The sequence below is a fragment of the Acaromyces ingoldii genome (genome assembly GCF_003144295.1).
Source record: "Acaromyces ingoldii strain MCA 4198 unplaced genomic scaffold FA10scaffold_3, whole genome shotgun sequence".
Taxonomy (NCBI): domain Eukaryota; kingdom Fungi; phylum Basidiomycota; class Exobasidiomycetes; order Exobasidiales; family Cryptobasidiaceae; genus Acaromyces; species Acaromyces ingoldii.
In genome coordinates this window covers 378,888-401,242 of record NW_020290249.1, presented here as the reverse complement: position 1 = coordinate 401,242, position 22,355 = coordinate 378,888, and the positions used below count along the sequence as shown (strand labels likewise).

The 22,355-nt window shown below is 58.6% G+C and overlaps 11 protein-coding genes across 11 annotated transcripts; 5 read left to right on the top strand and 6 right to left on the bottom strand.

Moving 5' to 3' along the window:
- Positions 1 to 56: 56 nt before the first annotated feature.
- Positions 57 to 1,146, bottom strand: FA10DRAFT_100288 (hypothetical protein). Its single transcript, XM_025517824.1, has 2 exons — positions 671 to 1,146; positions 57 to 414 (listed from the first exon to the last, which is right to left on the bottom strand). Exons 1-2 carry the CDS (start codon positions 1,097 to 1,099, stop codon positions 349 to 351), a joined length of 495 nt encoding a protein of 164 aa, XP_025377113.1. The 5' UTR covers positions 1,100 to 1,146; the 3' UTR covers positions 57 to 348.
- A 131-nt stretch (positions 1,147 to 1,277) lies between these two features.
- Positions 1,278 to 2,999, bottom strand: FA10DRAFT_301215 (hypothetical protein). The gene is made up of 2 exons (XM_025524952.1): positions 1,918 to 2,999; positions 1,278 to 1,855 (listed from the first exon to the last, which is right to left on the bottom strand). The coding sequence occupies exons 1-2, from the start codon at positions 2,992 to 2,994 to the stop codon at positions 1,334 to 1,336; spliced, it is 1,599 nt and encodes a 532-aa protein (XP_025377112.1). The 5' UTR covers positions 2,995 to 2,999; the 3' UTR covers positions 1,278 to 1,333.
- A 391-nt stretch (positions 3,000 to 3,390) lies between these two features.
- On the top strand, positions 3,391 to 3,953 carry FA10DRAFT_224160 (phosphatases II; the record flags this gene model as incomplete). Its single annotated transcript, XM_025518598.1, has 2 exons — positions 3,391 to 3,734; positions 3,848 to 3,953. Coding segments are annotated over 2 exons (450 nt in total), but the record flags the coding sequence as incomplete, so codon positions are not given.
- A 473-nt stretch (positions 3,954 to 4,426) lies between these two features.
- On the bottom strand, positions 4,427 to 6,055 carry FA10DRAFT_100211 (thiolase). The gene is made up of 3 exons (XM_025517823.1): positions 5,229 to 6,055; positions 4,739 to 5,147; positions 4,427 to 4,662 (listed from the first exon to the last, which is right to left on the bottom strand). The coding sequence occupies exons 1-3, from the start codon at positions 5,877 to 5,879 to the stop codon at positions 4,517 to 4,519; spliced, it is 1,206 nt and encodes a 401-aa protein (XP_025377110.1). The 5' UTR covers positions 5,880 to 6,055; the 3' UTR covers positions 4,427 to 4,516.
- Positions 6,056 to 6,232: 177 nt separating this feature from the next.
- On the bottom strand, positions 6,233 to 7,973 carry FA10DRAFT_271726 (hypothetical protein; the record flags this gene model as incomplete). Its single annotated transcript, XM_025523112.1, has 4 exons — positions 6,233 to 6,299; positions 6,367 to 6,521; positions 6,590 to 7,408; positions 7,476 to 7,973. The coding sequence occupies 4 exons, from the start codon at positions 7,971 to 7,973 to the stop codon at positions 6,233 to 6,235; spliced, it is 1,539 nt and encodes a 512-aa protein (XP_025377109.1).
- Positions 7,974 to 8,124: 151 nt separating this feature from the next.
- FA10DRAFT_279196 (Josephin-domain-containing protein) lies at positions 8,125 to 10,598 on the top strand. The gene is made up of 5 exons (XM_025523524.1): positions 8,125 to 8,272; positions 8,337 to 8,522; positions 8,599 to 8,773; positions 8,853 to 8,925; positions 9,001 to 10,598. The coding sequence occupies exons 1-5, from the start codon at positions 8,239 to 8,241 to the stop codon at positions 10,336 to 10,338; spliced, it is 1,806 nt and encodes a 601-aa protein (XP_025377108.1). The 5' UTR covers positions 8,125 to 8,238; the 3' UTR covers positions 10,339 to 10,598.
- A 98-nt stretch (positions 10,599 to 10,696) lies between these two features.
- On the top strand, positions 10,697 to 16,141 carry FA10DRAFT_279195 (myosin 5). Its single transcript, XM_025523523.1, has 2 exons — positions 10,697 to 11,674; positions 11,746 to 16,141. Exons 1-2 carry the CDS (start codon positions 11,073 to 11,075, stop codon positions 16,058 to 16,060), a joined length of 4,917 nt encoding a protein of 1,638 aa, XP_025377107.1. The 5' UTR covers positions 10,697 to 11,072; the 3' UTR covers positions 16,061 to 16,141.
- Positions 16,142 to 16,627: 486 nt separating this feature from the next.
- On the top strand, positions 16,628 to 18,999 carry FA10DRAFT_279194 (hypothetical protein; the record flags this gene model as incomplete). Its single annotated transcript, XM_025523522.1, has 3 exons — positions 16,628 to 16,991; positions 17,128 to 17,190; positions 17,429 to 18,999. Exons 1-3 carry the CDS (start codon positions 16,754 to 16,756, stop codon positions 18,997 to 18,999), a joined length of 1,872 nt encoding a protein of 623 aa, XP_025377106.1. The 5' UTR covers positions 16,628 to 16,753.
- Positions 19,000 to 19,591: 592 nt separating this feature from the next.
- Positions 19,592 to 19,885, bottom strand: FA10DRAFT_285625 (hypothetical protein; the record flags this gene model as incomplete). The annotated part of the gene is made up of 2 exons (XM_025524009.1): positions 19,592 to 19,776; positions 19,855 to 19,885. The coding sequence occupies 2 exons, from the start codon at positions 19,883 to 19,885 to the stop codon at positions 19,592 to 19,594; spliced, it is 216 nt and encodes a 71-aa protein (XP_025377105.1).
- Positions 19,886 to 20,553: 668 nt separating this feature from the next.
- FA10DRAFT_285624 (hypothetical protein) lies at positions 20,554 to 21,571 on the bottom strand (the record flags this gene model as incomplete). The annotated part of the gene is made up of 2 exons (XM_025524008.1): positions 20,554 to 20,865; positions 20,915 to 21,571. The coding sequence occupies 2 exons, from the start codon at positions 21,569 to 21,571 to the stop codon at positions 20,554 to 20,556; spliced, it is 969 nt and encodes a 322-aa protein (XP_025377104.1).
- A 207-nt stretch (positions 21,572 to 21,778) lies between these two features.
- FA10DRAFT_213801 (RNA polymerase) lies at positions 21,779 to 22,322 on the top strand (the record flags this gene model as incomplete). The annotated part of the gene is made up of 3 exons (XM_025518471.1): positions 21,779 to 21,839; positions 21,906 to 22,117; positions 22,182 to 22,322. Coding segments are annotated over 3 exons (414 nt in total), but the record flags the coding sequence as incomplete, so codon positions are not given.
- Between the last annotated feature and the right edge of the window lie 33 nt (positions 22,323 to 22,355).

Here is a 22,355-nt window from a genome sequence, read left to right as displayed (position 1 = left end):
AACAGGTGGGGAAAAGGCCTTGGAATATGCACTTAATTTTTTGACTCAATGTGCATGGCAACTCCGCCAGCGCCCGCCAATACCGAAAGTTCGCGTGGGTTAGTCACTGCGTTCATCAATGCTGTAAACCGGCACAGCGACGACAATGATTCGAGATACTGGGAGTCAGCAATCGGAGGAGACTTGCTCAAAGAAGTATCCTTCTCAAAGAAGGGACCACGTCTCTACCAAGAAGCGCGGCCGATGACGACGAGGCTGCTGAGCCACTGTGGCATTACGGGAAGTCATGTCGAAGGAAGAAAACGGTTTGGCTACAATATAGAGGACAGAACGGTGTGATTCCAAACATCAAGATGACGCTGTGACCTTGTTTGCCGCTCCCGTCGAGAGGTCGTTGATTGCCTTTTTGAGATCCTGCGTGTTTTAAGAAGAGGAGAAGAGAGAGAAAGGAAAGAGAAGTGTCAGTCCTGCGTAGCGATCGCTCAAGAGCATCCACACGCACCACACTCTTGGGGTCAAACTGTAACCCGAGCTCGTACGCCTCTCGGGCCTCGTCGGGCCTCCCAAGGCCCACGAGGGCGTTTCCCTTTCGAAAGTGTGCCTTGCTCCACGGCCGCTTGAGCTTGACGCAGGCCTCTGCATCGCACAGTGCCCCGATCCAGTCGCCCACCTGCGCAAAGGCGGCACTCCGGTTGGCCAGGCAGAGGGCCATCTCGTCGCGCGCCAGCTGGTTGCTCTCCCACAGCGGCCGGGAGGCCGCCACGTCGAGGGCGAGAGTAAAAAGCTTGATCGCCTCGGCGTAGTCGCCCTTTCGGTACGCCACATTGCCCTCGTCTTTGGCCTTGCCGATGGCCATCGAGCGCTGTGGTGGGACCACGTTGGGCGGCGGCGGGAAGGGCACCTGGGGCGGCAGGGCCCGGAGCGAGCGCACGAGGGCATTGAGGATCGTCAGGTCGTGCGAGGGGGAGCCGAGCTGGAGCGAGTTAGGGTCCAGCGAGAGCGGCACTTGCCGGAATGTGGCATCGCTCAGCGCCATCTGCTCCTCCGAAGGCATCGGTGGCGGCGGCGGCATGCCTTGCTGTTGCTGCTGTTGCGCCATCGTCGCGCCAACGCAGTCTTGAAGGGATGATCGATGGGGGAATACCTAGGCGCCTACCTTAAATTTGCTGCCACGACGACGCCAACCTGGACTCGGCCGAGGCGTCTTTCTTCGCGCGCTGCTCTCATAAATACACAAATGTCACCAAGGCTTCTTTGACAGACAGAAAAGAGTGATTGTGAGGTCAAAGTGATTACGAGTCTTGTAAAAGATACAGCTTCATGAACAGTCTATCTATGGATGCTCAGTATTCCCGGGGCCCTCGTCGACGACGTTGACATCGGCCAGCATGGATTCTACCTCTGGTGAGACGACAAACTTGCGGTGGAGTTCGCCGAGCGTCGTCGCCTTCTTGCTCTCTGCGTCGAGAATCATGACTTGCTGTAGGAAGGTCGACTGGCTACCTCCTGTGAGCTCCATGACAAGATCGCCAAATTTGAAGTTCACGCGGCCGTCCCTAAAGACGTCCAGCCGGCCAATCTGACCCTCTGGGCCCATGGCCTTCCTTGATCGGGCCCCAGCGCCAAGCTTGCTGTCGGTGTCGGGGTCATCCTTGAGACCTCCCTCGCGCTTTATGGATGGACCAGGTGACGAGCCCGCGGCACCTCCGCCGCCCAGTGTGTCATCTGCAAACGCCACCGAGCGGCGCTTGGGCGCGCTCGATGGCCCTGCTGCAGCATCGCCCGCCTCCTCCCTCGGCACTTCAAACTTGGGAAACAAGGGCGGGAACTGGAACAGATAGAGGCGATTGTCGGGCTGCAGCAAGGTCAAAAAAAGATCAGCCACGGGATCGACCTCCAAAAAAAGTGATCACGTACATCGTCATCCCCGCCCATGCCAAGACCGCCAACGAAATCTTCGACAAGATCGTCCATGACTTCCTCCTCTTCGCTTGCATCCAGATCAAGAGCGTCGGCCGTGCGTGTCTCATCGTTCTTGTCGGTTTCGCCATTCTCTGGCTGTGGCGCTCGAGGAGGAGTCTCTTCCTCATCGTCGCCCACCTCGACCTCATCAACAACAAGGGCGTCTGGATCGGCCTTGACCTTGATTTTGGGCTCGTCCTTTGTCTTTCCCTTGCCCGCATCGCTGGCACTTCCACCTTCTTGGATAGCCTGCTTGCTGCTTCCCTCGCCACCCTCTCTCTTGACCTTGCCCTTACGGCTGCCAGCCTGGTCCTTCATCCTCGGCAGCGCTCGCGGGGCAAGCTCGTCGAGCGTGGCCACGTCATCCATGTCGACAATCTCGATGCCATCCTCTTCTGGGTCGCTGTACTCCTCCCTCTCCTTCAATGCTGCTGCATCGGGATTGCGATAGATGCTCCTGCTTGGGTCGCTCTTGATGCCGTCGCTGTCTCCGCGGAAGTTGGAGGGTGCCTGCAGATGGGGCCGGCTGACGCCCGATGCGCCCCTCCGGCCTACGCCCATGTGAGAGCTGCTGCCCATCGAAAAGGGTCCCGAAGCAACGAGCTCCACGGGTGCGCCTCCCCTGCCCCGCCCTCTGCCCCTCCCTGGCCCTCCTCGCCCTCGCTCTCCTCCTCGACCCCTTCCTTCCCCCACGAAGCCAGGAGAGGCCGTCGATGAGGCCGACGGCGTGGGGGAGCCCGACGAGGATTCTCCCGGCTCCGTCTTGACTTGCACGGGCCGCCGAGCAGGCATGACGGGGCGGAACATCATCCGTTGCGGTGGCGCCGCGCCTCGAGGTCGGATCATGCTCTGCGTGGCCCCCGCGCCAGGCCGCACGCCCGGCGGTCCCGGCGTGGAGGACCCCTGTCGTCCGGCACCTGCTGCTCCCGCCGGCGCCGTCGAAGCAGATCCCGCGCGAGCCGAAGGCCTAGGGGTGCCATTGGCAGCAGGAGCGCTCCCCCTTCCCGTCGGCGGCAGTCTGCCCGATGACATTGCTGATGGGCCAATGTGTCTCCTTTCCCGAGAAGTCGAGAAAATCTTCTCTTGGAGCTGTGTCCCCTTCGTCCCATGAATCTTTCATTTTTTTTTGCAAGCCTAATTTCTCACGTGGATTTGTTGCGCGTCCGTGCGAGATAAAGCTCTTGAATGCTGATGCGCCGCACCGAAGTAAGTAGACCCGACGAACCGCATGGCCTGCACCAGCACCAGCGTCTAGAGCTTAAGGTCGTGGTCATGTCGTCGGAGCAGACGCTTGTGGACGTGCCCATGGCGGCGCACCCGCCCAGCTCGGCCGCAGCTGACACGGCACACTCAATAAGCGACGGGAGCTTGTCTGATGCCTTTGTCCCCAGCACGGGCAGCCTGGGCCTGTCTGGCCGCGAGCACTCTGGCCTCAGCTGGCGCTACGAGATGCGCAGACAATGCCAAGAGATTCTTCCCGAGGCACTCTATCTCGGACCAGCCGACAGCGGCCGCTATCTGCCCCCACTGCACGCACTGGGCATCACGGCGATCGTCATTGTGCGAACGGACGTCGAGGCGCCCTTTCTCAAGCCGCGTTTCCCCAACCAGTTCCAATATGCCGTCTTTGACGTCGGCGATCGCTTTGAGCAGAACCTCATCCGTATCGTCCCTGAGCTCGTCAGCTTCATCGATGGTGCCACGCGGGACGGAGGAAAGGTGCTCGTGCACGACGACAATGGCATCAGCAGGGCGCCGGCGCTCGTCATCATGTGAGTAAAGGTCAAAGGATCTTTTGGTTGCATTGGCCTCCAATATGGGGGCCGTCAGTCTCTTCTTTGCTCTTCATTTCAGAAAAGCTGATATGAAGGACCACCCTTAATAGGTACCTCATGGAGAAGTTCTCGGTCTCGTACGACGTCGCGGCCGCCCATGTCCAGGAGAGGCGGTATTGTGTGCATCTCAACGAAGGCTTTGTCGTCCAATGCAAGGTGAGTCGGAATGCCGCACGAGCAGAAACCGTGCTGGTGCGAACATATTGCCGTGAGCTGACTTCCTGCACTTTGCGAAAGGCATACGAAGCCATGATCCAGGCGCGCATACAGCACGCGCAGCAGCAGCAGCAGCAGCAGCAGCAGCAGCAGCTCAACGGCGCGTCCACCAATGGCACCGGCAATGGCTTGCGAAAGCGAGGCATGGACGAGTGAGTCAAGCTCTCCTCTCTTCGAAACCTTGAATCTGTTCCTGACGAACTGGCTTCCCTTCCCTGTCAAAAAAGCGATGAAGGCGACGAAGGCGATGCTGGTTCGAATCGCACTCATCGCGCACCGGCACAGCAGATGCGTTTCGGCTAGACATTTGATTTCCTCACTCATTCCATCATCCTGTACCAATAGGCAGACATGACCTCTTCGTTCTCATCATCTCAGCTCAAGCTTGGAAGCACTGCATACCATACATGGTCATCACTGAGCCTGCAATTATCAAAATCTTTTGCCATTCAGAAATAATGAAGGGGTAGAGAGTAATTTGTTCCAAGGGCACTGAAGCCAAATCAGACGCGCTCGAGGACGACGGCGATGCCCTGGCCACCGCCGATGCAGGCGGCGCCGACTGCGTACTTTTTGTCGAGGCGGTGCAGGTTGTGCGTCAGGTTGGCAATGATTCGCGCGCCCGATGCGCCCAGCGGGTGTCCGAGAGCTGGATTGGGGGTAAAAAAAAGGTGTCAGTCAGCTTTTTCCTCCTTCTTTCATAGTAAAAGGCACGCCGGACTCACCAATGGCACCGCCAAAGACGTTGGTCTTGTCATTGGGCAGCTCGAGCTCCTTCTGCACGCTAAGGAACTGGGCCGCAAAGGCCTCGTTGACCTCCCAGAGGTCGATCTGGTCCTTGCTGATTCCGCCGCGCTTGAGAGCCAGCTTGACGGCCTCGACGGGCCCGATGCCCATGATGCTGGGCTCGCAGGCCGTGACGCCGTACGAGACGATGCGCGCCAGCGGCTTGAGGCCGAACTCCTTGACGGCAGCCTCGGAAGCAATGACGTTAGACGCGGCACCGTCGCAGATGCCCGAGGCGTTGCCCGCCGAGACGGTGCCGTCCTTCTTGAAGACGGAGGGAAGCTTGGCGAGGGTCTCGATCGTCGTCTTGCCGCGCGGGTGCTCGTCGACAGCAAAGGTCTCAGTGGCCTTTCGGAAGCAGATTCAGGACCATCAGCACATTGAAAACCAAGAAGCAGAGGAGGGCACGTCTTGCTTGCTCTCCCTCACCTTCTTGACCTTGACGTCGATGGGTGCAATCTCGTCCTTGAATGCGCCCTCCTCGTTGGCCTTTTGCCACCGCTGCTGGCTCTGCAGCGCGTATTCGTCGCACATCTGCCGCGTGATGCCGTACTTGTCGGCCAGGTTCTCAGCCGTGATGCCCATGGGCGTGGGCGTCGGCACCATGTCCGTCAGCGCGGCGGCGAGCGAGTCGACGAGCTTGAGGTCGACGCCGTACCTTCCGCCACCGAAGCGGACGCCGTGGAGGGTGTAGGGCGCCATCGACATGGACTCGGTGCCGCCGGTGAGGACGACGTTGGCGTCGCCGACGCTGATCTCCTGCACGGCATTGATGAGGCTCTGGAAGCCCGAGCCGCAGAGCCGGTTGACAGTCAGCGCAGGCGTCGTGACGGGCAGGCCGGCCTGGTGGCCGACGTGCCGGGCGAGGTAGGCGGCCGTGTTGTCCGACGCATGCACGTTGCCGTAGATGGTCGCATCAACCTTGGTCGACGGCGGCAGGACGGCAAGCGCCGCCTTGGACGCGTGGCCACCGAGCGCAGAGGCCGAGATGGAAGCGAGCTTGCCGCCGTAGGCGCCAAACGGCGTGCGCTTCGACGAAACGACAAACGAGTTGGTCAGTGTTCGGACGGTGGCGTGCATCCTGTCTCTCCTTATTCGGTGTTGTCACGGCGAGGTGATGGTGTGACGAAGCAAGAAGCTTTGGCTGCACAAACAAGAATAATCTTTACTACCCCTTGTCGCTTCTCCAGGGCGCGCGCATCCCTTCTCGGGCTTCGGCGTGGAGAATAAGACCGGAGGAGCCGACGCGTGAAAATCCGTCGAAAATTATCGCAGCTTCAGCCGTCCGGAGCGAGCGAGCAGCAGCAGAAGCAGACAATGTAATGTAGAATGTGGCAAAGGAGGACAGGGTGGGGGGGACTATGAGCTGGAAATAATGATACATCAGAGAGTGGCTGGGGGAAGTGGTGAGAGAGAGGAAGCACGAAGCAGGATCAGAAGTAGACTCTCTTTGCTTCCGATGTCCTTGACTCGATGGGACAGTAAGGGCACTTGACCCGACTGTGAATAGCACGGAGCTCAGTCAGCTCAAATTCGGGAGTAGAGGCTCAGAGTAGAAGACACTCACCCTGTGCCCTTTGCTAGTCTGTTGAGGCTCTCCAAGCAGACGACGTGGCCGCATGTCATCATCGTCGGCGGGTTCTCCTCTGTTCCTTGCTCCTTGGAGACGGGGCAGGTGAAGACACTGTGAAAGCGCAGATGAGGCGGCAATGGCACTTCGACCTGGTGACATCGTCCATAGCGCATCTATCAGCAAGCCAGGCGCACAAAAAAAGTGAAGAGAGACTCACCGGAAGCTCGTCGGCCTGGCTCCATTCGTTTCCTCGCTCCTTCATCAGGGTCTTGACCTTGATGATGCGGTTGAGCGCGCCGCCAGCACCGACTTCCACGGCCACCTTGAGTGGCGGGTCGCGCGAGACACCCATCCGAGCGGTGAACTCGCGCTGGAAAAGGGGAAGGAGCGACATCGAATGCATCTGCGCATCGTCGAGAAAGCCATGGTAGGACAGAGGCACAACGGACAGCTGCGCCGCGCTCAGCGGGATCGGCGGGCTGGACCGATTCTGGTATACCTGGGGCAGAAAGAGGATGAAGGTGAAGAGGCGTTTCATCTCGTCGAGGTGTGCCGGCTGTGTCGGTCGGAAGTGGCGCCTGCCGTAATGCAGAGCTGCTTCGATGTTAGAATACGTCCGCCCTGGAGCATCGCCGTCAACGTCTGTGTTGACAAAGTGGTGCTGGCTCTGGCTCATGGCATCGACGGACTCGCCGTCAGGATCCAGTGCCATGCGCTCTTGCGCCTCTACAAAGTGATCATCCTCTTCGATCTCATCCACCTCCTCGTCGACCTGTCCGTCTCGCTCCTCTGCTCCCCGCGATGGCACAACGACACCGTCGGCCGTTGCCTTGACGTGGCCGAGGGCAATCCTGATCATCTGGCTCCTGTGCAGGGCAAAGGCGAGATGGCTGCCCCTCGCTAGCAGAAAATCGCTCTCCTGCTCTGCCCAGCTGATGGCTCGCGAGAGGTTGCCCCGCTTGATGTCATCAATGGTTTCCACCATCGTCTGAAACGTGCCTGGAGGCAGCTTGTCCGAAGAAGATAGTTCTGCTTCCTGTAAAACAAAATGCTCACGGTCAGCTCCGCAAACAGAAAAGATGCACGTAAGCGGCGCCACCCACCTTCTCGAAGATGCCCACGGCGTCCCAGTCGCCCGTCCGCTCGAGGTGGTCCCGGACAACGCGATCGAGGGCAGCCTGTGCGACATCGCCCTTGAACAGATTGGCGTCGGCGACACCATCGATGGGCATCGGAAACTTCTTGTCGAGACTCTTGCCCAGCTTCGAAAGCGCATTGTAGTACTCCTTGTGCCTCTCCCCAACCACCTTTTGTGCCTTGGCGAGGGCGGTGCGCGACTGCATCGTTGCCTGCACGGCGGGTTTGCTCCCTGAAGCGACGCCTCGCTTGGCCTCTTCGAGCGATGCGACGAGTTCGTCGAGGGCCTCCATGACCGAAGCATTGCCCACCTCCTTGTCCTTCTCCTTGCTCTTGGACGATGTCTTGATCGCCTTGGGGCGTGTGGTTGCGAGCGCAGCCGACGAGGGGCACGACGAGGGAGCCAGGCCGAGCCCGGGCGCCTTCTCGATGACGCGCTGCACTTCCTTCTGGATGGCGTCCATCTTGGCTCTGCTCGTGAGTGAGCTGTAAAAAAAACAGATCGCAACCACCCGTCGAGCGAGGTGTTGACGACCTGGTGATAGATAAATGGCACTTTTTGGGACCGGCCCACCCTAATTACCTCCGTGCGGAAATTGCTATCTCGTGGCGTGACTGCTTAGTCTAAGTGGAGAGGAGAGACCCTATATCATTGACTTTTGGTTCCGAATTGGCCTTCCACGAACACAAAGACGACGACGATTCGTCGAAGGACAAGTTGCAGGCGATATGGCATCGGCTCTCATACCCCAGATCCATCATGGTGCGTAAGCTGTCTCTTGGTCTAGCAAGCATACGCGAGCTCACCTAATGCTGCCTTTCCGCAGAACGCCAGGAGCCGGGGTCGATGCTGTGCGCGCAACACGCGCTCAATGCGCTCCTTCAGGGCCCTTACTTTGACCCTTCCCAGCTCGCCGACGTGGCAAAGCAGATGGACGACTTGGAGCGCAGCCAGCTCGACGATGAGGCCTGGCGCAGTCGAGACACGCAGAGCCTCAACATGGACGATACAGGTGCGTGATCACCTTGCGCCGCACAGGCTTACTTTCTTCGCGCTGCTACTGACAAACACAATTACACACCTCACAGGCTTCTTCAGTGTGACTGTCATCGAAAGGTCACTCGAGGCCTATGGACTGAGTCTAGTTCGATGGAGGAGCGAAGCCATGAAGCCGTACCAGTCCAAGCCAGAGGAGCAGCTCGCCTTTGTGCTCAATCTCGATTCGCACTGGTTCACCATAAGAGGTTTCCCCAATGGTTACTGGTGCGCATAGCTCCCCCCTCTCCTCTTTGGGCTCTCTCACACCATCATTGGGCTCACATTAAGCGTGACATTATGACAGGTTCAATCTCAACAGCTTCTTGCCGCAGCCAGAATGGGTGGGACCGGCGTATCTCGGCGCGCTTCTGGACGAGGTACGTCTTCCGGCGCCTACTTGATCATACTGAGCCTTCGCCACTTGGCTGACAATTATGGCAACTCACCCACAGGCGGAGACAGAGGGTTACTCGGTTTTTGTCGTGCGCGTTGCCGAAGGTTCTCGCGCGGCCTTTCAGAGCTCACCGGCCGATGAATGCGCCGCCACTCTTCCCCATGTGTCTGTTGCCGGTGGCGGAGGCGCCTTGTCTGCTACAAGCAGCGCTAATCTGGGTCTCAAGCCGCAGCAGGCATCGGACTCCGGCTTCGGGATGGACACGGGAGGCGGCGCAGCGCAAGCCGACGAAGATGCAGACCTGCAGGCGGCGCTACGAGCTAGTCTGGCAGATGCAGACCTCAACAGCAACAGCGGAGAAAGTCCTTCGACCTCCGCCAACCCTTTCGCTTCTTCAATGGCTGCTGGCCAACGACGGTCGAGGAGGGCCGCGAGTGGGGAAGATGATGACAATGAGGACGGAGAAGAGACAGATGCACACGTTGATGCCATTGCGCCGAGCAGGCGACGGGCGAGGCCTATGGGTGGCTCTTCTGCCGCCACGGCGGCTTCGACAGGGGCAGCAGCAGGGGGAAGCCGGTCTTACGTCCTGCCCACGGCCAGCGGAGGCCGACGACGGGCCAGCAGACAGCACATGGTCGAGGATGACGACGATGGGATCCGCAGCACCTGGGACAGCAACCCATTGCGGCGATCAGGCGCACGACACGCCAGTGGAAGTCGCGCCGAGACCGCAATTGCCGTCGACGACGACGACAGCTTTCCTTCAGGCGATGCCCAACAGGACGAAGACGACTTTGAGGAGATTCACACCTCGGCACCACGGTCGCCCTTTCTCAATCCTGTCTTGGCACAAGCTGCAGCAGCTGCTGCTGCAGGGGGAGGGGGAGGCAGTGGCACAGCGAGCGACGAAGATTTTCACAGCGTGTCCAGCGGGGATGCCGAAGAGGGCTGGGCAGGACTGGGCGAGTCGGTCACGGGTCCAGTCCAGGACCGGACATACGACGACGAGGACGCGGAGCTGCAAGCTGCACTTGCAGCTTCTATGAGGGACACGGGAGGGGCCTCGTCGTCGCTCGGAGCAGACGAAAGCACACTCATGGCAGCACAAATGCGCGAGTGGAATCGTGGAGAGAGCAACAGCCCGCCGCCGGCCGACGTTGAGCGCATCGCACGCATGCGTGCAGAGGCAAGGCAGAAGGAAAGGGAGGAGAGGGAAATGCGCGAGAGGCTGGAGCGGGGCGAAGTCATAGAAGAGCCGGCTGCCACTCAGGGAAAGAGTGCGACAGACGGCCAAGTTGACGGCGAGGACGACGAGGACGACGATGAGGATGATGCGCCCCAGCCGTCAGCTGAAGAGATGCGAAAGGCACGGCTGGCTCGCTTTGGAGCGTGATGGAGCACATCTTCATCCCTCTTAGTTACAGCAGTAGTAGCAGTAGTAGTACACCATGGCACTACCGCTTGCCTTCTCTCTCCTCAGCACGGGTAGCGCCGAATTAGACTTGTGTGCGCTTCTTTGCTGAAATGGGACTCAAACAAAGGGAAAAAGAAAGACTAGCCTAGCTAACTTTAGTTTGGGCCTTCTTCACGCAGCGTGGACCCGACCTGCTTTGCATTGATTGACAGCAAAACTGCTACACTACGTACTACACGTACTACTTCTAACTGACCTTGCCGCACACGCTTTTGAAACCAAAATAAAGAAGATAGCGCGGAAATTCACAGACATAGAGCTTCTCCTTCCTTTCTCCTTTACCCTCGCTCAACGTGTCTCTTCCCTTTCCTCTCTTGTCTACCCTCGACCCCGTGATCACGCCCGATCGAGTCTTCCTTTCCTTCACAGGCCTGCGCTCTGGCTCACATCTATCGCTTGGCGTCCCGGCCCCCCTCTTCCCATCTCGCTTGCTTTCTATCATCACAATCGCCCTGCGTCAGAGCTGGCAGAGCCGCTTGGGACGACAGACGGGACCGCCGCGGCGTTCGTTGAGTGCTTAGACGCCCATCAGGCACACTCATAGAGCTCGCTCGTCGATACGCTGAGCGTAGAGGCAGTCTTCCGGACGTGACTACAACGACGGCAAATCACAGCAACAGACCACGCAAGGAGGGACCGAAAGCGAGAGAAAAATGGCGCCGGCAGCATCAGCGGCGGCGGCGGCGGCGGCGGCGAGCGCGGACAGTGCACTTGCAGCATACGTGCCTGGCACAAAAGCCTGGTTTCCCGACAAGGATGCCGGCTGGGTCAGCGCAACGCTGGCGAAGCCAGTCTCGAGGTCGGCGTCGGGCGAGGTGGTCCTAAGCTTCACCATGGACGATGACGCTTCGCCCCGGGAGGTCAAGACAAACGTATCCAAGATTGAGGAGCAGAGCAAAAGGGGCCTCATCAGCGGAGGAGGCGAGGAGCAGGCCGTGCTGCCACCCTTGCGAAATCCGCCGCTGCTCGAGGCGACCGACGACCTGACGAACCTGAGTTACCTCAACGAGCCCGCGGTCCTCCACGCCATCCTCAACCGGTACTCCCAGCGGCTCATTTACACCTACTCGGGCATCGTTCTCATTGCCGTCAACCCCTTCTACCCAATCAGCCTCTATTCCCCAGAGATCATCCAGCATTACTCCGGCAGGCGGAGGGGCGAGCTGGAGCCTCACCTGTTTGCAATTGCCGAGGACGCATATAGATGCATGATCCGCGATGACAAGGACCAGACGATTGTCGTCAGTGGAGAGAGGTGCGTTGGTGTTGAGCTTATTCTCTTACATGATTGAGGATCGCTGACCTTGAAAGCTGCGACACTTCTAGCGGTGCCGGAAAGACAGTCTCTGCCAAGTACATCATGCGCTACTTTGCTACGGTAGAGGACCCAGACCGGCCAGGCAGCCGCAAGAAGACAGGCCAGGACTCGAGCGGGATGAGCGTCACTGAGCAGCAGATTCTCGCCACCAACCCCATCCTGGAAGCATTCGGCAATGCCAAGACGACGAGGAACGACAATTCGTCGCGCTTTGGAAAGTACATTGAGATTCTCTTTGACAAGGGCCACGAGATTGTGGGCGCAAGGATCCGGACCTACCTCTTGGAGAGATCCAGGATCGTGTTCCAGCCTGCCGACTCGGGCGAGCGCAACTTCCACATCTTCTACCAGCTCTGCGCTGGCGCACCTCCGTCGGAGCGCAAGGACATGGGCCTCTTGGATGCGTCCCAGTTCGCCTACCTCAACCAGGGCGGCAATCAGACGATTGCCAACGTCGATGACGCAGAAGAATTCAAGGCAACGCAAAAGGCCATGAGCACCGTGGGTGTCAAGATCGAGCAGCAGTGGCACATCTTCCGCCTCCTCGCCGCGCTCCTGCACCTGGGCAACGTCAAGATTGGTGCGGCGAGGAACGATGCCATCATCACAGACGAGGAGACGAACCTGTTTGTGGCCACAAACATGCTGGGCATCGATTCGGGCGAATTCCGAAAGTGGTGCCTCAAGCGGCAGATCCAGATGCGCGGCGAAAAGATCATCTCGAACCTGACGCAGGCCCAGGCCATCGTCGTGAGGGATGCCGTGACAAAGTACATCTACTCGTCCCTCTTCGACTGGCTCATCGATGTCATGAACGGCAGTCTGGCCCTGACGTCGGCCTCGTCGAGGCAGAACATGATTGGTGTCCTCGACATCTATGGGTTTGAGCACTTCAAGACCAACTCCTACGAGCAGTTCTGCATCAATTATGCCAACGAACGCCTGCAGCACGAATTCAACCGCCACGTCTTCAAGCTGGAGCAGGACGAGTACCTCCAGGAGCAGATCAAGTGGACGTTCATCGACTTTGCCGACAATCAGCCAACGATCGACATGATTGAAGGTCGCCTCGGTATCCTCTCGCTCCTCGACGAAGAGTCTCGTCTCCCCTCGGGCTCCGACGCCAGCTTCCTCCAGAAGCTGTACACGCAGCTGGAGCGCAAGCCAGAGTTCAAGAACAGCTTCAAGCGGCCTCGATTCGGCCAGAGCAGCTTTACCGTGTGCCACTATGCGCTGGACGTTACCTATGAAAGCGAAGGATTCTTGGAGAAGAACAGGGACACAGTCCCCGACGAACACCTCACCCTGCTCAACAACACTTCCAACGGCTTCCTCCGCGAGGTTCTCGAGAGAGCCACCCGCCTTGCTCAAGAAGCAAAGGATGGCAGCGGCGGTGGTGCCGGCAGCGGCGGCGGCCAAGACGATGGCGCGGTGAAGAAGCCACCGCCAAGGAAGCTCGCCACGGGAGGCATGATCAAGAAGCCTACGTTGGGATCGCAGTTCAAGGCCAGCCTGGTGTCGCTGATGCAAACTATTGAATCGACCAACGTGCACTACATCCGTTGCATCAAGCCCAACGAGTCAAAGAAAGCCTGGGAATGGGAGCCGCAGAACGTCCTTGGCCAGCTCCGCGCCTGTGGTGTCCTCGAGACGATTCGGATCAGCTGTGCAGGCTACCCTTCGCGCTGGACGTTTGCTGACTTTGCAGAGAGGTACTACATGCTGGTTCACTCGTCCAAGTGGGATATGTCTTCGCTGGAAAAGGCAAAGGAGCTCGCCATCTTTATCCTCACACAAACGATCAAGGACGAAGATCAGTACCAGGTCGGCTTGACCAAGATCTTTTTCCGCGCTGGTATGCTGGCTCAATTTGAGCAGCGCCGAACGGATCGTCTCAACGCCCTCGTGACGCTGATGCAAAAGAACCTGCGCCGCAACTACCACAAGCGACGGTACGCCAAGCTTCGGACAAACTCGGTGCGCGTCCAGTCGTGGTGGCGCATGGTGTCGGCTCGCAACTTGGCCAAGACGATGCGAAAGGAGCAGGCGGCGACCAAGATCCAGGTTGCTACCCGAGGCTTCCTGGCTCGGATCAGCTACCAGCGCACGATGCGGGCCATTGTCACGATCCAGAGCCTCGCGCGTGGTCAGAAGATCCGGTCGACATTCGCAGGCGACAAGCAGGCCTTTGCTGCCACGAGGCTGCAGAGCCTTCTTCGCGGTGCTCTGGCCCGGAGGCAGTACCGCAAGGACCGCAAGGGCGTCATCCACCTGCAGAGCTGCTACCGCCGGCGAATGGCACGGAAGGAGCTCAAGGGCCTCAAGCTCGAGGCCAAGTCGGCGACGCACTACCGCGAGGTCACCTACAAGCTCGAGAACAAGGTCGTGGAGCTGACGCAGAACCTCCAGACGAGGACAAAGCAGAACAAGGAGCTAGCGTCGAGGGTCAGAAGCCTCGAGGCATCCGTCAAGTCATGGCAGGGCAAGCACGAGGAGATCGATTCCCGGTCCAAGGGACTCGAAGAGGAGCTCAGCAAGCCCTCGGTTCCCCAGGCCGAGTGGGACGCCCTCGTGGCAGCCAAGGCTCAGGTCGATGCCGACTACGCGGCTTCCGTGCGCCGCATTGCCGAGCACGAGACAAGGATCAGCGATCTGGAACGCGAGATGCGCGAGCAGGCAGAGGAGCTCGAGGCCAGGGATGCGGCCCTCAACGGCCACAGGAACGCTTCAGAGGAGGACGAAAAGGCGATGGCTGCACTGCGCACAGAAGTGTCGAGCCTGCGCGAGCAGCTCAACCGGGCCAACGCTCTCAACACGCTCAGCAAGAATTCGCAGCGCATCGAAAATGCCGCCCCGCCCACGTTCAACATGGCTACGGGACGCGAAAACGGCGCATCGGCGCCGCAAAAGGCGAGGCGCGGCCGGCGCCACTCCGAGGTGGGGCCATGGGCAGAGGGAGGCCCGACAAGCGCTCGGGATGCCACCGAGGAAGCCATGTTTGCGGCAAAGAAGAGCGCCGCCAACGCCAATCGCCACGTCTCGGTCGCTGTCTTTGACCAGATCCCAGGTGCGGGCCACATGGACCCGGCAGAAGACCTGGACGAAGACGAGCAGAGCGCAGAGGTTATCCGAATTCTCGAGAATGAGGAGCAGCTCGACGAAGACGTGCTCAATGGTCTGATTCGCTACCTCAAGATTCCGGCGCCCTCGACGACAAACCCACCGTCGCCCAAGGAGGTCCTCTTCCCTGCTCACCTCATCTCGCTGTGCACCAACGAGTTCTGGAAGTACGGCATGGTGCGCGAGTCGGAGCGCTTCCTGGCTAATGTCATGCAGACGATCCAGCAGCACATCATGAGCTTCACCGGCGACGACGTCATTGTGCCCGGCTTCTTTTGGCTCTCCAACGTCCACGAGATCTTCTCCTTTGTCTGCATTGCAGAGTCCGACATGCTCCAGGGCATAGGACCGGGCGTGGATGGCTCGGCGGGCGAGATGGTCTTTTCGGAATACGAGCGGCTGGTGACGATTGTCAAGCACGACCTGGAGTCGCTCAGCTACAACCTCTTCCACACCGCCATCTCCGAGATCAAGAAGCGGCTTCACAAGATGGTCATCCCCGCCCTTGTCGAGTCGCAGTCGCTGCCCGGGTTCGTCACGAGTGAAGGGGGCGGAGGCCGCCTCTTCAACCGTCTACTCTCGGGCGCCTCGCAGCCCGCCTATACGATGGACGACATCCTGGGCATCCTCAACCGCGTGTCAAAGGCGCTCAAGAGCTACTACGTCGAGCCATCGGTGACGCAGCAGGTCATCACGGAGCTCCTCAAGCTCATCGGCACAACTGCCTTCAATGACTTGCTCATGCGGCGCAACTTCTGCTCGTGGAAGCGGGCGATGCAGATCCAGTACAACATCATGCGCATCGACGAGTGGTGCAAGTCACACGACATGCCCGAGGGCATGCTCCAACTCGAGCACTTGATGCAGGCCACCAAGCTGCTCCAGCTCAAGAAGGCGACGCTTGGCGACATCGACATCATCTACGACGTCTGCTGGATGCTGACTCCGACGCAGATTCAGAAGCTCATCAGCCACTACTATTCGGCAGACTATGAGAACCCCATCTCGCCCGAGATTTTGAAGGCAGTCGCCTCGCGTGTCGTTCCCAACGACCGCAACGATCATCTCCTCCTCCCCCCGGAGGTCGACGAGGCAGGACCGTTCGAATCCCCGCTTCCCAGGCTCGTGACAGGCATCGAAACATACTGCCCCGCCTACATTTCCGTACCGGCTCTTAGAAGGCTCGCGAGCTGCGTCGCTTAACCGGCCTCCCCTTCATCAGTCTCCCATGTATATTTATCGGGATCAACCTCTCCTCCCCCCTTTCTATGAATCTTTCGTTCCATTGTCCTTTTCTACGTGCGAAGTTGTGTCCCTATCGTCGCGATCAGTAACTTTTTCCGCCGAGACAGGAAAATCGACGTGACGCGCTAGCCCAAGCCCCAGTTGTTCTTTCGAAGGAAAGGGTCTGGTGGTGTGCGCGCCCCTGACGTGCTCCCTGCTTTTCATCCAGCGTTAGCGTTAGCGCCTTGCATTTCTGTAGAGAAGAAAAAAAGGCCCTTCCGAGATTTGTGCCTTAATAGAAACAAACGGGTCGGGATCATTCGCCCCTCCCCTCTCGCCCTTGGTCGAGGCAGTGATATTACTACTATTACACTGGCTAGAGCTGTTTGTAACGATGAAGCAAGCAGAGTCTGCAGCGATCTTGCTTGCTTTCGTTGGATATCCGTGAGATATTCTGTTGTAATGAATAGAATGAAAGCAAAGCAGCGGGACGGGGCGAGAACAGGTAGACAGATCCCCGCCTGTCATTGTCGCCCTCAATCTTTCACCACCACTCATCATAATCACCATCCCCCCCTCGACCGATTCGCCTTGCTCCGTTCTCCTCTAACGCTCCCCTCCCCCCCTTCACCCCCCACCGCCCATCGGCAACCACACTCGTTTACATAAGTTATGAAGTTCACGCCCAACCGCCGCACGCGGGCGGCCCTCGCGGCAGCAGCAGCAGTCGGCGGCATCGAATACGCGGCTGCAGAGAGTTCCCTCGACAAGAGAGGTATGGCTAGGATCCGACGACACCACCAGCGGGATGCCATCGACGCACAGAAGAAGAGAGACCTCATTGGAGGTCTTGGAACGGCCGTGACGGGTGTTGGACAGGCGCTTGGATTGAACCAGGGCCCGCAATCTGGTGAGTGCACATTCCCTCATCACATACACACGAGCCCTCTCTCTCTCGCTCTTCGGTGCCATCTGTGGCAAAGAGTAGTGCCTGTAATCTGGGGAGGAGGCAAGCGTTCCAACACAATCTCTCTCTGTCCCTGCAGACATCATCGGTCTCGTCGAGAAGAGGGAACCGCTCGGGGGATTGCTCGGCGGGCTGCTGGGAGGTAGTTATCACAACCCCCTTTGGTCTTCCTCCCCTTCTTTCCTCCCCCCTTCTTTCCTCCCCCTTCTTTCCACCCCCTTCTTTCCCCCCCCCCCTTTCTCTTTACCCCCTTCTTTCTCTTGGGCGAGAGGTCGATTTGGCTGCCTGCTTTTCTGCTTTCCCTCTTTCCCCTTTTTTCTCTCGGTGATAGATCAGACTTTGCTGACTGTGCTCCTTCTTTTCTGGTAACGGTGTGACAGGCAGCAGCAGCCAACCAGCTCAAGCGGCGCCTGCGTCAAGCGCTGCACCCGTCCAATCAGCGCCCGCCAACAATGGAGGAGGAAACAGCGCCGCTGCACCAGCCCAGAACACCCCGGCACCCGCAGCTGGCGGCAGCGCAGCGCCCGTCACCAATGGTGATGGGACGGCTGCTGCTGCTGCTGCTGCTCCTGTCGCAGCGGGAACGACTGGCGGTGACACTTCGGTTGTTGGGTCTCCCGCTCCTGTTATTATGCCGGACGGTACCACGTCGACGCCTGCTGCCATCGTGCCGGGGATCGTCGTCAGCACACCGGCGGCCTCGTCAGCCGCTGTAGGCATCATTCAGATCAGCGATGCCATCTCCTCGACCGCTAGCTCGTCTGGCAACTCAACGGCTACAGGCAGCTCCTCTTCTGTCGGCCCAACCGGCACCAGTGGCTTGCCTTTTCTTGGCGGTGGATCCGTTCCGCTCGCGACGAACGGTCTCAACAGCAGCGACCGTACTGCAAACTCTGACGGGGACGGCTCTTCTTCGAACACTACCAAGATCGTCGTGCCCATCGTCGTCGTCGTGGCTGCCCTGGCCCTCGTGGCCTTCATCGTCATGTTCATGCGCAGGCGAAGACGGATGAATGACCAGCGCATGCAGCCCATGGACTACTCTATCCCGGAGACTGTCGGCCTCAACACGGGTGCAGCTACTTCGTCGGGCTTCCCCGCCGTGGGCGGAGGCGCAGCATTGGCAGGCGCCGTGATGCGCTCGTCGTCGTCGCAGCGCAGGGCCGAGAAGGGCAGGAGCGGCGAATCGTGGGTGGCTGGAAGGCCAATGAGCCCCGCTGCCGACGAGGATGGTTACTCGTACGACGAGAGCCACGCACAGCAGCAACTGAGCGAGCACTCACACCACAACGTTGAAGCCGGTGCGGCCGACATGTACACGCCTTACCCTGCCGACGCGGCCATCACCACGCCTCCGGCACTCCAGCCTGGTCATCCCGGTTACGGTGCTGCTGGTGCGGGCATGTACCTCTCAGGTGCCTCCGCCGAGGGGCACGGTAGTGCCGATCAACCACAGCAGACGCGCAGGCAGAGCGCCCACGGCTCCGAGGACGGCGGCGCCGGAGGCGCGCACTACGCCACCGCATCGGAAGAGTCCTACAGCTACCACGGCTCAGCCCAGCTGGACCACATGGACAACCAACAAACGTACGACGGATCGGCAAACTATGGCTACTCGAACAAGGCAACGAAGGGCCTGGACCAGGCTGGTGCGCCGGGCATCTCGCCATACAATGACTTGCACAGGCCGCAGTCTACGTCGGCTAACACGGCCTACGGTGGCTACGCAGCCACGGATGTTGGCGGAGACGAGCAGGAGCAACAGAGGAAGAGGCAGAGCGCAGGAGTCCGCTCCGAGCACTCTGCTGCCCCCTCCGTCGTTGGTAACCAGTATGATGGAGCCGACGTCGGCGAGGACCCCTTTACCTACGTCGTTGCCGACCAGTCGGCCCCGCACAGCAACTCGGTCATGCAGAACGCCCACCTGAACAGCAGCCGATGGTCCGGTTGAGAACTCTTTTGGCCTCCTTCTCCCACGTCCCTTCGTCATAGGCTCTCTTTGCTCTTCTAATTCTGTTCGCTCTCCTCTTCTCACTTTTGCGTTAGTAAAGCTGCGAGTGAGCGCAAACGCTCCTGCATGCATCACAATCACCCCACATTCGTTTAACAGTACTTTTACCCAGACACTCCTTTTCCCTCTTTCAGTCCTCTTCCTCGCAACGGGCTGGACCTCTCCTTCGGGATGAGCGCTGTACGTACCGGGGCCACAAGTGGACCTATTTGTAGCTGCTTCAATGCGACTTTGTTTCAGCTTTTTGGTGCGTCCTTGCATTTGGCCACACATACCATTTTCCAGAGTGTCAAACATCTTCCACATGGAAGTGTTGATTCCCCACCCACGTCACTCTCAACATCGTCACCACCTTCATCAGGAGATAATTTGACATGGGATTTACTTCATCTTGCCTCGCCGTCACGTAGCATAGACCGTACATACAAGAAAGAAGACGATGATATGGAAGCAAAGTGTGGGTTGGGCACTAGGGGGTAGTGTGGGGGGTAAGGGATGTCAACGAAGACGAGTCTCTAGGAGTGGAAGATCATTAGTTCTTGGCCTTCTCCTTGTTGACCTCGTGCGAGGCGCCCGACGACATCTCGTCGGCCTTGTCACCGACGGCATCCTTGGCGGCGCTGGCGCGCGTTCCGAGGCTGGCGTTGTCGCTCTTGGCCGTCTCCTTGTTGGCCTCCTTGGAAGCACCGGCGGTGGTCTCCTGGACCTTGTCGCTGACTGAAGAGGGAGAGAGAGGAGGAGTACAGTCAGCCAGTTGCTCTCTCTGTAGCGCCGTGAAGAGGAAAGATAACTCACCAGCGTTGATTCCGCTCTTGATAGACTCCATTGTAATAAAGAGGTTGTTTTTGGGTTGGGTGGATTAGATGTGTGTAGATGTGAGGAAGATTGGTTAGGGAGCAAGAAGCAGAGCCGTTCGAGAGAGGGTCTTATATGGGTTAAACGGGCAGGGCGTTGTGTGGGTTACCACTCAATTACAGGGGGGGCCACCCCGTTGCAGGTGAGGCAGACCCTTCTCATCGCCCATCGCCCAACGTACGACGTACGTCATGATATTGATCGCAGCTCAGCCTCTACAGGAGTAGAAGTAGTAGTGATACTGTATGTGGTTTTGTAGTAGTGCAGTAGAAGAAGTAGTAGTAGTAGTCGTGTAGTAGCTGCATTGGACTCAGGAGTGCGTGGGGTCTCTGGTCTGCTTGAGGAAGTTGAAGGCCCTAGCACTGACGAGGCAGGGTCCTCACTTCGATGACGACGTTTTAATTCCACGTGGACGGCACCGGCGCACGGACTCGGTCCTCGTCGTTCCTCATTCGACTTTCACAGCTGAGGCAGTGAAGGCCGCTCGACGCTCCGGGCACTAGCTTCGCTCAAAACCCGGGCTGTGTCATCTGCGTAGGGTCGAAAACGAGGGAAGATGGGGGAGGAAGGTGCCGAGGAAGAAGAAGAGGAGGGACCCGTGACTTGCATTGAGTGGAAGGGTATCGTGAATGATATTTGCTACATTTGCTGCTGCTGAGCATTAAAGAGAAGTTCGAGACCTGCTGGGTGAGGCAAGGTTGGAGCTGCAAACAGATTGGGACTTTGCACCCTGTCCGTAGAGGTCCAGTTCTGCGAAGGCTCCGATTCATTGATGTGATCGAAGTCTTGGACACGCAGCTTGCTCGACGCTTCTTCTTCGAGCGTCGTTGACGCCGACTCGAGAGAAGAGGCCGTGATGACGGTGAATGTGAGCGAACTGCAATGCTCCATTGTCGCAATGGACGATGTATGAATGGCGACGGACACTTTCGTAGACGTGTGGATGCGGAACTGCTCGGTCTCAGCGGTGAGAGTCAAATAGCCGTGTGTATGAACTCACCTGCCGACAACCTAAGACGAAGAGGCATGAAGTGCAGTCGTGGACCATGACGCTGCCATCGACATTGCCCAATTGCACTATGCAGTGATCGAGATTCCTCACCTGAACGGCCTGCAGGACGAGCGAGGATGGACTCCGAAGGTCAACGGTGCAGTATGAGAGGTTTAGAAGGTGCAGATCGCTTCGGGTGTGGTGCGTCTCGAGCGATGCAATCGTAAGGAGCTCTTTCGATCGATCAGTGAGCGAGAGAAACGGTGTGATAGCTGAAGAAGCACTGTTGTTCGTGTTGACAGGCGGTGCTGCCGGTGAGGGCGTGGCCAGCGCGGCTTTTGAGGCCGCCGGTTTCGCCTTACGCTGAAAAGCGAATCCCTTTTTCGGAAGCAGGGTCCCCCGTTTGGCGTCGAGCCTATCGTTGATGTGTTTGAGGTTCGTCTCGTGCAGTTGCCGATCGTAGCTCGGCAAGATGGAGGTGCTCTCCGTCAATGAGGCCCGAGCCTGTGCCAGGTCTGATCCGATATGCTGGAGCTCATCTGGGCTTGTCGATTCCTCGATTCGCCTCCTGAGATCTTGGAGCTGCTCGTTGAATTGAGAGTAGAACTGTTGGGCTTGCGCTGCATTTGTGGATCCCGAAGCGCCCAACGAAGACGTCGACGCCATCCTCGTCAGAACTCCTGGACCCTGGGCCAGAGGAAGACGCTCAATCTCGTTGCAGAAGAAGAATACTGGGAACAAAATAGAGCTCTTGTCTCCGGCCGAGAGGGACGCGCCTTGGATTTCTCTTTCTTTTTTTTTTGGTTCCTTCGTCGCCATCTTGGTTCTTCTTGACGAGCAGCTCCGTAAAGGGACACCATGTCGGATCCAGTCCTGTTCGACTCGCAGTTCGCCGTCTCGGCCATCGATCCCGATGGGAAGAAGTTCGAACGAGGTGAGCTGCCACATTCACATAGCTTCTTTATTGGACTGCCGACGCTGACCTAGCCGGAATCTCCAGTCTCACGAATCGTCGCGAGGTCCTCGTCGCTCGAGATGGATCTCTCGCTAGACGTTGCGACCGACATCTACCCGATCCAGCCTGGTCAGAACCTTACGGTACAGATCGTCAGCTCGCTGGGCGGGCCGAATGCCGACGCGGACAAGGATGCGTGGCGGATGGATGGTGGGGGCGGATTGGCCGATGAATTCGACTATGTGATGCATGGAAAGGTGAGGCTCCCGAGACGCTGGACAAAGGTAGAGAAAGATTGTCTGACAGCTCTCTCTGAAAAAGATCTACAAATACGACGACTCGCCATCCGAGACGGTCACAGTGTACGCGAGCTTCGGCGGCCTCCTCATGGCCCTGACCGGGTCCTATCGTCACCTCAGCAGCCTGTCTGTCGGCAGCAACGTTTTCCTCCTCGTGCGGTAGCCTCTCACAACGACTTCTTGGTCACACCAAGCA